Here is a 14,366-nt window from a genome sequence, read left to right as displayed (position 1 = left end):
AAATTTTCAAAGTAATCGTCGAAGCAATTTCAAAAGAATATGCCGAAGGAATAATGGAAGAAATTCCTAAAATAAATCCCAGAAAAATTTCCAAATGAATGGTTAACGCCATTTCCAGAGGAATTGCCAAACATAAATATGAATTTTCGAAGGAAATTTAAAAACATACCGATGGAAATTGTCAAAGGAATTCTCAAAAAAAATGCCGAAAAGAAATTCCCAAGAAAATTCCAAAGAAAATTCTGAGAAATTGCAGTTCAAATTTCCAAGGAATTTCACAAAGAAATTGTTGAACAAATTCCAAGAGAACTACCGAAGAAATTTTCAGAAACAATGCTTAAGGTATTTTCAAAGATGTCCAAGAAATATCTAAATCAAAAGCCTAAAAAAATTGGTCAAAGTTGCAAATGAATTGTCGGAAAAACTGTCTAAATATATTTCCGAAGAAATTCAGAATTGATGAACAAATTTCAAAATAATTACTGAAAAAAATACAAATTAATTGTCAAGCTTTTCTTAATTTTTGTTGATTCCATTAGGAATGTCTCTGACATTATCTTTGGAAAATCGTTGACTAATACTATTAGAAAATTTTCAAACAATTCTTTCGGAATTCCCTTAAGTTTGTTCTTTGAGAATTCCTTCGGAAATTTCTTTGTGAATTCTTTAGGAATTTCTATGGAAGTACCCGGCAGCATTTTGGGAACTATTTTGGCCAATTTCTTTGCAAATGCTTTCGCTATTTCTGGAGGAATTCCTTGGGATTTCTTTGAAAATTTCTCATGTAGTTTTTAGGAAATTTTGTTTACATTTTCTTTGAGAATTCCCTTGGAAATTGCTTTGGCAATTCCATTTTCAAATTACTTCGACAATTCCCCTGGTAATCGCACTTCCTTTGTGAATTCCTTCAGTAATTCTTTTGCCAATTTCTTCAGAAATTACAACTGTGAATGTCTGAATTTCCAAAGCAGACAACTTCTTTGAACATTTCTAAGGTAATAGCCAAAACAATTCCTAAAAAAAAAGAAATTTCTGAAATAATTGCAAGAGAAATTTCCAAGGAAATAGTTGACGAAGTTTTCATAGAAATTGGCAAAAATCCTGAAAGTATTATTTTCGAAGAAAATGAAAAAATATACCAGTTATGAAAAAAATTCTTAAAAACATAACTGGCGAAAAAATCCCAATATTTGCTGAAGCAATTCTCCAAAATGTTGTATAATCAATATCTAAATGAATTACCAAAAAAAAAAACAAAGAAATTAATCAAGGAGTTCCAAATAATTGCCAACAGAATTTTAAAATATATTTCCGAAGAAATTCGGAATTGATAAACCAATTCGAAAAGTATTACTGAAAAAAAAACAATTGGCAAAAAATTCTTAATTCCTGCGGATTCCTTCGGGAATTTCTCTGGTATTGTCTTTAGAAAATCGTTGATAAAAACAATTGAGAATTCTTTAAGCTTTTTTTGGGAATTCTTTCGGTTTATTTTTTGAGAAATCCTCCGGAAATGTCAGTGTAAATTTCTTTAGGAATTTCTATGAAATTTCTCAGGCAACTCCATTGCAATCTTTTTCGGCAACATTTTGGGAATTGCTTTGACCAATTACTTTGCAAACGCTTCTGTAATTTATTTAGGAATTCCTTTGGTAATTCTTATAGGAATTCCTTGGACAATTGCTTTGGGAATTTCTTCGGGAAATCTAGTTTGGAAATTCTTAAGCAATTTCTATGAAAATTCTTTTGGGTTTTTCTTTGAAAGTATCTGATGTAGTTTTAAGAAAAATGTTACTACGTTTCCTATTAGAATTCCTTTGCAAATTTATTTAAAAACTTCATTTTCAAATTGTTTCGGATGTTTTTTGGAAATCGCATTTCGTCTGTGAATTCCTTCTGTACTTCCTTTGAAAATTTCTCCAGCAGTTCCAATTGTAAAGAAAGATTTCTGGTTGTAAGCCCAAGTAGAAATATTAGGAAAATTGTGGTAGGAACTCCGGAAACAATACCGAGAAAACTTGTAAAAGATATGTCGGGAGGTGCTAGGAAAAAATGTGAGAGAAACTCCTGCAGAAATCTTGCGATAATTTTTTGGAGAATTCCACAGAAACTTCGAGATGAACTATTGGATAGTAATCCCGGAAAACCTCTGAGAGAAATGCCAGGATGAACTCCTTTGGAAATTGAATCGACAATTGCATTTTCAAATTATGCCGGTATTTCTGTTACTTTTGACAAATTTCTTCAGCAATTATAAATATGAATTTCAGAATTACCAAAACAATTATCTGAAATTCTTAAAATAATTGCAAGAGAAATTCCCAAATCAGAACCAAATTGCTGAACAAATTCCAATAAAACAACTGAGGATATTCTCAAAATTAAAACCTAAAGAAAGAATTCTCATAGAAGTTTACTTTCTGAATGAATTATCAAAAAAAAACCTTTAAAAATTGACGGAGGAGTTCTAAAAGAATTGCAGAAAATTCTTAATATATTTCCGAAGAAATTCTCAAGGAAATTGACGAACAAATTTCAAAAGCAATACTGAAACAAATTACAAACAAACTGTCAAAGAATTCTCAATTATAGCGGATTCCTTCGGGAATTTCTCTGGGAATTTTTCTATGGAAAATTGTTAAATTCTTCAAGCAATAATTTTAGGAATTCCTTCTGTTTCTTCTTTAAGAATTTATTCGCAAATTTCTCTGAGAATTCGTTTAAGATTTTCTATTTTGCGCAGAAATTCGGCAACTCCATTGAAATCTTTTTCGGATATTTTTTGGGAACTGATTTGTTCAATTCATTTGCAAACGCTTTCGCAATTTCTCTGGGTATACCTTTGCTAATGCCTTGTAGGAATTCCATAGGCAATTTCTTGGGAAATTTCTTCGGCAACTGTTTTGGAAACCTACTTGGGAAATTCTTAGACAACTTCTTTGGAAATTCCTTCTGGAATTTCTTTGAGAATGTCTCATGCAGTTGTTAGGAGATTTTTACTTCATTTCTTTTGAGAATTCCCTTGGATATTGATTTGACAATCCCATTGTCAAATTATTTCGGAATTTCTTCTGGTAAGGCACTTCGTTTTTAAATTCCTTCTGTAATTCCTTTGCAAATTTCTTCAGCAATTCTAATTGTAAATGTCTGAATTTCCAAAGAAGTTGTATGAGAAATTTCGAGAAAATTCCCAAAGAAAATGCAAAAAAAAAATCTAAAATTTAAGGAACAAATTTTTAAAGCAATTGCCTGAGAAATTATCGACGTAATTTCCAGATAAATTGCCAGAAATGCGTCCTATGAAATTTCCAAAAAGAATAACAAAAAATACCGATGGATTTTCTAAAGAAATATTTCGTTATTAACAAATAAAACCTGGGAAAGGAATTCTCAAAGAATTTATAGCAAAAATTTCGACAAAAACTCCGAAGGAATTTCAGACGCATTGCTGTTGAAATTTCTAAATAATTTCTCGAAGAAAGTGCTGAAAAAAATCTCAAAACCAAAAGCAGCCGAAGGAATTTTCGAAGGTGTTATCGACCTTTCCTCTCCTCTCCTCTTCTTGGCGTAACGTCCTCACTGGGACAAAGCCTGCTTCTCAGCTTAGTGTTCTATGAGCACTTCCACAGTTTTTAACTGAGAGCTTCCTCTGCCAATGACCATTTTGCATGTGTATATCGTGTGGCAGGCACGAAGATACTCTATGCCCAAGGAAGTCAAGGAAATTTCCTTTACGAAAAGATCCTGGACCGACCGGGAATCGAACCCGTCACCCTCAGCATGGTCATGCTGAATACCCGTGCGTTTACCGCCTCGGCTATATGGGCCCTGCCGAGCCTATCGACCTTTATGAATTGCCAATAAATTCTCAAAAAATGACGAAGAAGTTCCACATAAATTGCCGAAAAATGTTTAAATAAATTTTAGAAAAAAACGTAAAGGAATTGACAAAAAAATTCAAAAGCGTTACTGAAAAAGTACAAGGCAATTTTTAAATAATTCTTACATTTTTTTGAGTTTTTTTTTCAAAATAAATTGAAATTTTCCTCCCGTTTCTTTCAGATTCTTACCATGTTTTGTTTTCAAAATTTGTTTCGTAGCTCTTTCCGGAACCCTTCACAGATTCTTTACAGGAATTCTTCTCGGGATTTCTACAGAAGTTCATTCTGAGATTTCTCTCAGAGTTTCTCCTGGGATATCTCTAAGAAATCTTATAAGTTCCTTTCTTAATCTCTACTGAACTTCGTCCCAACAGTGCTTTAGGACTTGCTCTAGAGATTTCTCCTGAAATTTCCCTTGAGAAATCTCAAAGTTCCTTTCTTGGAACTTCTTTCGAGTATTTTTTTTTTTTTTCAAGATAACTCCGGCAGTTTCTGTCGAAACAGTTCCTAGGATAACCTCCAAAATTTCTGATGAGAAATTCTAAGAAAAATATCGAAAAGAATCATTATGGAATCTGGCGATGTTCTCTGGGAGAAATCCCGTAAAAGTTTTCCTTTGAAGACCTCCTGAAACAACTTTGTGGTGGATCCATGGAAAACCTCGTGCAGAAATTCTATGAGAAACTTTTACAATAATCCCGAGAAAATTTTCAGAAGAAACTATGAGAACGAATGCTGGGAGTAAGCACTAGTGGAAATATAACTAGGGAAACTCCGGTAGGAACTCTGGAAGCAATTCCGAGAAAAGCTGTATGAAAAATCTTGGGAGGAACTAGGAAAAATACGAGAGAAACTTCTGTAGGAATGCCGCGTTAATTTTTTGGAGAATCCCATGAAAGCCCCTAGGTGAAGTAAAGGAAAGCTATCCCGGAAGCCCTCTGGGAATCCCAGGAAGAACTCCGGCAAAAGCTTGGAAAGAACTCCAAAATAAATCCCAAGTGAAACTCTGGGGCAAATCTTGTTATGAATTTAGAAGGAACTTTGAAACTTACTGCAGATGTCTCGAGAAGAACCCCATTGGAAACCCCTGAACCATGCCAGTAACAGTACTGAAAAATCCAGGGAAAATTCTCAAAGATACCTCGTGAAAACCCAAGCAACACCTATGGTTGGTTACAAAACAGTGATGGCAGCGTATGTAAGGGTTGCGCAGTAAGTCACAGTGACTTCTGTGCAACCCTTACATGCGCTGCCGTGACTGTTTTGTAACCATGTGTGTTGTTTTAGAATAGCAGTGTGTGACAGTCTTGAACTTTTTATCACTATTTTTATCTTATTAAATTTATGTTTTATTGGTAATATTTTGCCACTCATAATTTATTTCGTTTTCAGCTTCAAAAAGGGCCTTTACTTGGCGCAATCGATTCAAATGTGCTTCTTCGTCGCACTTATCGTCCACGTATCCTCGTCGGTCCGCCAGAAGATCTGGATGAAGGAAAGTGGTAACACCATGGTAAGGCCTTCGACAATCCCTACTTTTTCGTGATCAGATATTGAACGCCCCCTCCTCTTTCCGATTTCAGTTGATGCGTGCCATGGGCCTCAAATCGTACTCGGATTCGATCTCCTGGGCGGTAACCACTATGATTGAACTGTGCATCGTCTTCGTACTGGCCCTATCCATTCTGTACGGCGGAGGTATTCTGCAATATTCCAGCAAGCTGTTCCTGTTTGTGTACCTGCTAGTGTTCGGCGTTTGTCTGATCGCTTTCTGCTACATGTGTTCCATGTTTTTCGGTTCGGCGAGCATTGGATCCGTATCGGCAGTCATACTATTCCTGGCAACATTCCTACCCTATATCATAATCATTTCGCTTGGGGCAGTGCTGAGCTTCACGGGGAAATTCGTGGCGGTAAGTTCCGAAGCGTAGAACGACAGTTATTTGGGCATTAATCTATTCCCAATCTTCACAGAGCTTATCGTTCTCAACGGCCTTCTGTTACGCGTGGCGTTACATCATGCGGCTGGAACTTCAACAGCGTAGTGCGGATTTCATGGCTCTCAAAGGATCCATACAGGAGAATGATCTGGCATTTGGCATTCTTATGATGTTACTCGACGCCGTACTCTACTATCTGATCGGTTTGATCTACGAAAGACTGACTCATGGTAACTAACGGCTTAACGGGGAACTGTACCGTAACATAACCGGTGCTTGACTATTTCAGAGGACACGACGTTCTACCAAGTTAATCGATCCAAGCTGGACAAAAGCATTGGAGCCGAACTGCGGAATGTAGATGTCATCTACGAGAACGACAAAAAGGTCCTGGATAATGTCTCAATTACCTTCAAGCGGGATGAAGTGACTTGCCTGCTTGGACGAAACGGAGCTGGAAAGAGCACGATCATGTAAGCTAATCCAAGATTTTTGTCAAATACGTACCATCTAATATGTGTATTTTCTCAGAAAACTCCTTACCGGCCAGGTTCTCCCCGTAGTGGGCGACGTCACTCTCCCTCTGGACTACGACCTGATCTCCGGACTGAAAAACAACGCAGAAAAGATCGGCCTCTGCTCGCAGAACGATATTCTCATTCCGAATCTCACCGCCAAAGAACATCTGCAGCTGTACGCCCGTATCAAGCTAACCAAAGGATTCGAACCCGAAGTTCAACGAACGCTGGACAACCTGAAGATGGGTAAGTACAAGCACTACCGAGCGTCCGAACTCTCGGGAGGCTTCAAGCGGCGGCTGTGCATAGCGATCGCCTTCCTGGGGTCGCCCAATTTGGTAATCCTGGACGAACCGTGCAGCAGTGTTGACACCAAGGCACGCAAGTACATCTGGGAGTTGATTCAGACCCTGCGGAAGGACCGAGCTGTAATTCTGGCAACGCACCACTTGGACGAAGCAGAGTCCTTGAGCGATAAGGTCGTTGTGATGGAGAATGTAAGTATGAAGTAGGTCATTCGGCGTAATCGGTAACTCAGCGGTTTGTTGTATTCTACAGGGTAAAGCCATCCTAGAACAAAGTCACGAAGAGTTGAAGGACCGATTCACGAACACTTTGTATCTGGATCTGGTCCTGAAGACCATGACCGAGAGCGATCGATCTACCTTGATATCCGATCTGAACAAGAGCTTGGATGAGCGAACAAACGTGCAGTACGAACTTGCGAAACTCCCTAGGAATAAGCTGCAGTACAAGCTCACGTACACTGCTGCAAATCCTTCGGAAGTTGAGTACGTCTTACTCATTTCTAACTTTCGCAGACTCTTTTTAACTATCTTCTAATCTTCAAACAGCCTCAAATCCCTCTTCGATCAACTCAACCAGTACCAGAACAAGAAGCTGATTCTCACCTACGACCTCAAAAACGAGAACCTTATGAACATCTTCAACGCCGTCAACTCCCGCGAATCTCAAACACCGGACATCCGAGAACCGGAAATCGTCTCTGCAAACGGCTTCCACGGTTCCAAACCCACCGAACACAAGCTCAGCTCGTTCCAGATAATCGCCAGTCTTCTGCACAAACGTTTCCTCCACTTCCGCCGCAACTATCGGCTCCTGATCTGTCTGCTAGTCCTCCCAACCCTCTTCGAGGTCATCGCCATGTACTTCATGACCATTCGGCCTCCGGGCGAGCACGATCAAGCACTAGAACTCTCCACCGCCTTGTACCACGATTCCGCCGAATTCTACACCCGAAGTGGCAACGGCAGCGACTTCCAACGGGAAATCGACGCCGGCATCCTGGCGCACTGTCCGGACGCCGACTGCTACCTGTTCAAAAGCTCCGAAGATGCCCACCGGTGGATTCTGCAGACGAACTACGAGTTTGCCGATCGTCGGTTTGGAGGGCTGACCGCCCGCCAGGAGAAGCACTTCGTTTGGTACAACAACAAGGGCTACCACTCGATGCCGGTGTGGCTGAACCTGCTGGACTCGGCCATTTTGAAAGCTGAGTTGGAGAACAGCAGCTACAGTATTCGCACGATCAACCACCCACTGCAGATCGAGGAGGACGAGTTGACGATTTCGTCGATGTAAGTAAGGTTTTGGGACGTGTGGGTACAGTTACTAATTGAGATCCTGTAGTCTTCAGCAGGTTTCCGATGCCGGTATCTCGTTGATTCTGCTGCTATCGTTCAGCTTGGTTTTGGCTGGAGCTTCCGTCTACATCGTTAACGAGCGAGTTCGTGGAGAGAAGATGCAACAGCGACTTGCTGGAGTGAAGTTCTGCCATTACTGGGGAGTTACGTATCTGTGGGATGCTATGGTAAGGTCGTGTCCTCGATAACAGAGCAACAACAAACTAACCAGATTCTTCGTAGATCTTCCTCATCGCGGTGGCCCTTGCTGTGATCGTGTTCCAAGTATTTGCCATTCCAGCGTACGTAGAAAAGGATCAACTCAGAGGCATCTGCCTGCTGTTGGTCTTCTACGGGTTCGCGTCCATTCCAGCGGTACATTTGTTCGAGAAGCTGTTCAACGACGCCAGCTTTGCCAACATGTCGCTCTTCTGTCTCAACGTGATCACAGCCCTCGGTACCTTGACGATCATCATTCTGTTCGACATCCTCGGAGAATCGGAAACTTCGGAACACTTCCGAAACTTCCTGAATCGAGCATTCCTAATTCTTCCGCAGCACGCCTTGGCCGATGGTCTCATTGAACTGTCCAAAAACTACATTCAGGCGGAGATCTTCAAGCGGTACTACATCGATTCCTACAAACCGTTGATGACAATCCTGGAGCCGCACCTGATCGCGCTGGCAATCATGGGCGTCGTCTTCACCATCCTGAACATGATCATCGAACGAAAGGTCATTCAAAGGTTCTTCCAGGAAGCAGAATCATCCCACACGCCTGTTTACGAACTGAAGACCGTCCGGTCGGAGGAGGCCATCATGAACGGCAACGGAAAGAAGAAGTCACTTACGGCCGATCAGATCCTGTCGGTGGATCACCTTACGAAACAGTATCGATCGGGAGACGTTGTCGTGAACGACGTTTCGTTCAAGATCCACTACGGCGAGTGCTTCGGACTGCTGGGTACGAACGGAGCCGGAAAATCCACGATATTCTCTATTCTGGCTGGGGAACAACTGCCGAGCAGCGGTGGATTCTGTTTCTTCTCTTCGGTAATTGACAGTTTGTTCTAAGACAACAGCGTTTACTCAAAATCCTATGCTTGCAGAATTGCTTATCGTACTGTCCGCAGAATAGCTTCCTGGATCCGCTGCTAACCGTGGAAGAAGTTATAGAGTTCTACGGTCAGCTGCGCAACGTCGATAACATCGACAAGGTAAGGCACCTAGATATCCGAATACATTCTCGAGTTAACAATTTGCCCGCATTCTTCGCAGTTGGTGATCGAAACCCTTCGGGAGTATCACCTGGAGCCGTACAAACGCATTTTGGTTAAGAATCTCAGCGGTGGCAACCGGCGGAAACTCTGCGTCGCAGTTGCCTGCTTCGGCAACACCGACATCATCCTGATGGATGAACCTACGAGCGACATGGATCCGGTTACCCGGGCGATCGTCTACCGTACGATCGAACGGCTGAACAGCCAAAACCGATCGGTTCTGCTCACATCGCACAGCATATCCGAGATAGATAGGATCTGTCAGAGGATTGCTATCCTCAAGGATGGACATTTGCTCACGGTGGATACCCCCGAGAAGCTCACCGAGCGATACGGTAACAACTACCTGGTTACCATCTACCTCGAGGACAATCGGGAAGTGGATCTCATTAGGGTGAGCATTTTTACTTGGAAACCTTCAAAATTCTTGCTAAACTGACTTTCACATCTACCTCGCAGACAATCAAACGAGAGTTCAACGTGTCGGAGGACCTGATCCAGAACAAGAACTCGCTGCAGTTCGTGTGCAAAGTGCAACCGGACAACCGACGGCACAACAACGGCGGTATCGAAAAGCTCCACAAAAACAGTCAGGTCACGATCAACCTGAACAACAACACCATCGATTCCAGTCCGGCGGTGATGGAGAACGTCAGCGCCCTAGTCGTTAAGCTGCACCGGTTTGCGGAGAACAACCGGTTACGGTACACGGTATCGCGGTGTCTGCTGGATCAGGTATTCGAGAACGTCCTGCAGAACCACGAGGAGGAACATTCGAACGATGGGTTCGTGGAGAACTGAAACTGTGGGCGTGGAAGTTGTGTCCCGAATCCGTCCCCCGTGTCCCGAAGTTTCCCCATCTTCACCGACAGGGCAAGCTACTTAATTACTAAGCTGGTTATTAGTACATACAACAATGGATAATATTTTAGATTTGTGAATGTTGGTCCACTAGAACAGTCCGAAGTTCATTGTCTCATTACAGGTTTACTGTTTAGCTCGTTTGGAAGAGAAAGTTCATTACTCAACCTCTACTGCAGTCAGTTGTTTCCAACATGATGAAATAAAATGGTCAATTGGAATCAGGGTTTTCAGGGTTTCAGGAAGTTTCAAGGGAGTTTAAGGAGAATGGGTGGCAAGCAGATTCCATGGGGAGGCCATATGGAGTTTGAGAGGGGCTTAGGGATGTTCCAGGAGATCAGGAGGGATCCACGAGATTTCCAGGAGTTCATTTTTGAGACTTTTATTGAAGGTCAGAGAGATTTGAAGAGTATTCAGGGGGTTTCAATGGGTTTCATGGGACTTCAGATAGTTTTAGAGGATTTGAGAGGAGTTTCAAGAGGACTTCAGGGAGTTTCAAGAGTATTCAGGAGGTTTCAATGGGTTTCATGGAACATCAGATAGTTTTAGAGGATTTGAGAGGAGTTTCAAGAGGGCTTCAGGGAGTTTCAAGTGATTCCATGAGGCTTCGGGAGGATGCAGATGAGTTTCGTGGAACTTTAGTAGGGCTCAGACAGGATCCAGGGGTTTTAAATGCTTTCAAGCGGTTTCCAGTAGGTTCCAGAGGGGCTTTTGGGAAGTTTTAGAGAGACTCAGAATTACTGCAGGAGGTTTCAAGGAGCTCCATAAGGGTGCGGTAATATTCAGAAATTTGAAGCTTCAAGAGGTTTCAGGGATCTTCAGAAAATGAAATTAGGGGAATTTTAATGGGTTACATGACATTATCGAGGGTTTCAGGCGATTACAGAGCAGTTTCATGAGGCTTTGGGAGAATTCAGAGGAGCTAAGAATGTTTGAAGTGCTTTAAAATGCGTATCAGAAGAGCTTTAGGAGTTTTCAAGCATTTTAAGGATTTTCAATGGACTTCAGAAATGATTCAGTAGATTTAAAGGATTTGCCTGGATTTCAAGGGGTTTTCAGTGGGTTTTAGAATTGGCTTCCGGAGGTTTTGAAGGCCCTAGGTCGGCTTCAGAGGGTTTCAATGGATTCCATGGGGCTTCAGAAGAGTTCAGGAATTTGAGGTTTAAGGGGAGTCTCATCCCATTGAGATTTCAGCAGAGATTTAATGGGTTTCATGAGATTACAGAGAACTTCAGAAAAGTTTCAAAGGGGCTTCAGGGAGTTCAAGGGACATCCATGTGGTTTTAGGAGGATTCAAAAGAGTTTAGAAGCTTTGAAGTGGTTCTAAATGGGTTTCAGAAAAGCTCCAGGGTATTTCAAGCGTTTCATGGAATTTTAGAGGGCCTGAGGAGGATTTAAAATAGTTTTAAGAGGTTTCACGGGAAGAAAGTTTAAATGATTTGAAATTACTTCAATGTGTTTTCACTGGGTTTCAGAAGGGCTTCAGGATGATTCAGGGAATTTAGAGTGGTGCCACGGGAGTTGTAGAAGTGTTTAGATAAATTTTAGGGGGCCTCAGGACAGCTTTAGAGGATTTCAAGAATTTCCATGGTACTTTAATAGAATTTATGTATTTGAGAATTTCAAGGAGGTTTCAAGAAGTTTCAGGAGCGTTTTAAGAGAATTCAGGAACTTTCAGAGAAATTTTAGGGGTTTTAATAGGTCATTTGGGATTCCAGAGGGTTGCAGGCAATTTCAAAGATGTTTCACGAAGGTTTCAGGGAGTTTCAAGGGGTTCCATGGGACTGTAGGATGATTCAAAGGGGTTTAGAAGATTTGAAGTGGTATAAAATGGGTTTCAAAAGAGCTGCTCAGGCATTTCAAGGAGTTTCAGCGAACGTCAGGAGGGTTTCAAGAGGTATTAAAAGGTTCCATGCGACTCCAGAAGACTCCAGAAAGGATTCAAGAGGTTTCATAGATTTAAACTGATATCAAGGGGTTTTCAGTGGGTTTCAAAAAGGCTTCAGAGGATTTTACGGGCCTCAGATCAACTTCAAATGGTTTTAAGGAGTTCCATGAGCTTCAGCAGAATTAAGGAATTTGAGGGTTTCATGGAAGTTTCAAAAGGTTTCAGGGGAGTTTCAAGTGAATTTAGGAGCTTTCAGAGGAATATCGGGGGAGTTTTAATGGGTTTCATGGGATTTCAGAGAAGTTTCAAGAGGGCTTCAGGGCGTTCCAAGGAAATCCACGGGGCTTTAGGAGTATTTATACGGGTTAAAAAGATTTGAGATGGTTTAAAGTGGGCTTCAGAGGGGGTAAGGGTGCTTCACGCATTTAAATGAGTTTCAGGTGGCCTCAGGAGGATTTCAAGGAGTTTCACGAGATTCCATGGGACTTCATAAGGCTGCAGAAAGTTCACAGGATTTGAAGTGATTTCAAGCGGTTTTCAGTGGGTTTCTGGGGCTTCTGGAGACGGAATCATGGGGCACATGGAGATTCTAGATATTGGTGGGTTCCATGGAGGTTTCAAGAGGTTTCAGGGGTGTTTCAAGGGAATTTAGGAGTTTTCAGAGGAATATTAGGGGAGTTCCAATAGATTTCATAAGATTACAGAGAGATTCAAAGGATTTCAGAAAAGGGTTCAAAAACTTCAAAGGGATTGCGTGGGACTTCAGGAGGATTCAGAGGGGTTTAGAATTTTTTTTTTAGTTTTTATTTATGTGTATTTTAACTTTAGATGCTAATTCTACACTCCACGTGGGGTTTAGAAGGTTTAAAGTGGATTTAAGAAGAACAATAGGTTGTTGAATAGATGAACAAGCCTAGGGCTAAAAATCTCTATAATAAAGTTATAATAATAGTAATAATAAGTAGTTCTGGACATATTAAGGAATTTGAGTAGGCTTCAAGAGGGTTTCAGGAGGTTCCATGAGACTTCAGGAGGCTTCTAAAAGTTCAAAAGATTTCAAGGAGTTTTTCGAGAATTCCAGAAACGCTTCAAGAGAGTTTTTGGAGCCTTAAGACGGCTTCGGGGTGTTTCAAGGGGTTTTATGAGCATTCAGGAGATTTCAGGAGCTTCAAGTGACATCAGAGGGCTTCAGGGCGTTCAAAGAATTTCAAGTGATTTCAAAGGATTCTCACTGGGTTTCAGAACGGCTTCAGGGGAGTTTTAGCCTCATAACAACTTCAGAGGTTTTCAGGGGGTTCCATGAGGCTTCAAGAGGATTTAAGAATTTCGGCGATAGATGTGATAGACGCGTGAGTGAGGGATAAGTTAGATGCCTGGTTTCTTGGCATTCCAGAGGGTTTCAGACGATTTCAGAGTATTGTTATGAAGGTTTCAGGGAGTTCCAAGGGGTTCTATGGGGCTCAGGAGGATTCAGAGGGGTTTAGAAGGTTTGCAGTGGGTTTAAAAAGAGCTTTACGGTGCTCTGGGCATTTCAAGAAATTTTATTGGATTTCAAGAGGGTTTCGGGAGGTTCGATGAGACTTCAAGAAGCTTCTGAAAGTTCAAAGGATTTGAAGTTATTTTTTTCTATGGCGTCCAGAAGCGCTTCAGGGGGTTTCAAGGGGTTCAGTGAGACTTCAGGAATTGAGGAATTTCGGGGGTTCCACGAAAGTTTTAGAGGTGTTCAGAGGGATTTTAGGATGCCTCAGAATCCGAGGACTTCAAAAGATTTCATGGAGCTTCAGGTGGATTCAGGAGTTTGAGCGTTTCAGGGAAGTTTCAAGATGATTTCAAGGGATTTTCACTGGGTTTCAGAACGACTTTAGGGGAGTGCTCATGACAGCTTCTGGCTTTTTAAGGGGTTTCATGAGAATTAAGGAATTTCAGGAGTGTGTCACGGCAGTTTTAGAGGTGTTTAGGGGCATTTTAGGGGACCTCAAGACGGCTTCCGAGGGTTTCAGATCGTTCCATGACGGATTCAGAGTGGTTTCAAAGGAGATTCAAGAGTATGAAGAATCTTCCAGGGGAAATATATGAGGTGTTTCAATGGGTTTCATTGGATTTTAGACGCCTTTTAGAACGGATTTGGGAGGTAAAAGATTTCAAGGATTTCAAAGAATTTTCAATGACCTTCAGAAGGCCTTCGGGGGAGTTTTAGGGACCTCATGATGGCTTTAGGGGGTTTCAGGTGATTTCTATGAGACTTCGAAGGATTTAGGAACTTCACATGGAGTTTTACGCTTGTCTTAGAGGTGTTCAGGGAAGTTAAGGGAGTTTAAGTAGGGTCTCGTGACGGATTGGTAGTAGTGGTACGTG

General features: G+C 41.5%; 1 protein-coding gene across 6 annotated transcripts in view; it reads left to right on the top strand.

The window, feature by feature from the left end:
- The window catches only part of LOC109428942 (glucosylceramide transporter ABCA12), a 142,320-nt gene extending 132,127 nt beyond the window's left edge, over positions 1 to 10,193 (top strand). For all 6 annotated transcript variants that reach the window (XM_029874942.2, XM_029874944.2, XM_062855305.1 and 3 more), the window contains 12 exons: positions 5,274 to 5,394; positions 5,465 to 5,794; positions 5,856 to 6,051; positions 6,111 to 6,294; positions 6,353 to 6,836; positions 6,898 to 7,130; positions 7,194 to 7,937; positions 7,990 to 8,170; positions 8,226 to 9,035; positions 9,092 to 9,199; positions 9,261 to 9,656; positions 9,722 to 10,193. In XM_029874942.2, coding sequence (XP_029730802.2) covers positions 5,274 to 5,394; positions 5,465 to 5,794; positions 5,856 to 6,051; positions 6,111 to 6,294; positions 6,353 to 6,836; positions 6,898 to 7,130; positions 7,194 to 7,937; positions 7,990 to 8,170; positions 8,226 to 9,035; positions 9,092 to 9,199; positions 9,261 to 9,656; positions 9,722 to 10,063 — 4,129 coding nt within the window. In that variant the 3' untranslated portion in view covers positions 10,064 to 10,193. The remainder of the gene's footprint in view (positions 1 to 5,273; positions 5,395 to 5,464; positions 5,795 to 5,855; positions 6,052 to 6,110; positions 6,295 to 6,352; positions 6,837 to 6,897; positions 7,131 to 7,193; positions 7,938 to 7,989; positions 8,171 to 8,225; positions 9,036 to 9,091; positions 9,200 to 9,260; positions 9,657 to 9,721) is intronic.
- The last annotated feature ends 4,173 nt before the right edge of the window (positions 10,194 to 14,366 follow it).

Source organism: Aedes albopictus, chromosome 3, assembly GCF_035046485.1.
Source record: "Aedes albopictus strain Foshan chromosome 3, AalbF5, whole genome shotgun sequence".
Taxonomy (NCBI): domain Eukaryota; kingdom Metazoa; phylum Arthropoda; class Insecta; order Diptera; family Culicidae; genus Aedes; species Aedes albopictus.
The sequence above is the reverse complement of the archived record's forward strand: the minus strand, read 5'-3'. Positions and strand labels throughout refer to the sequence as shown.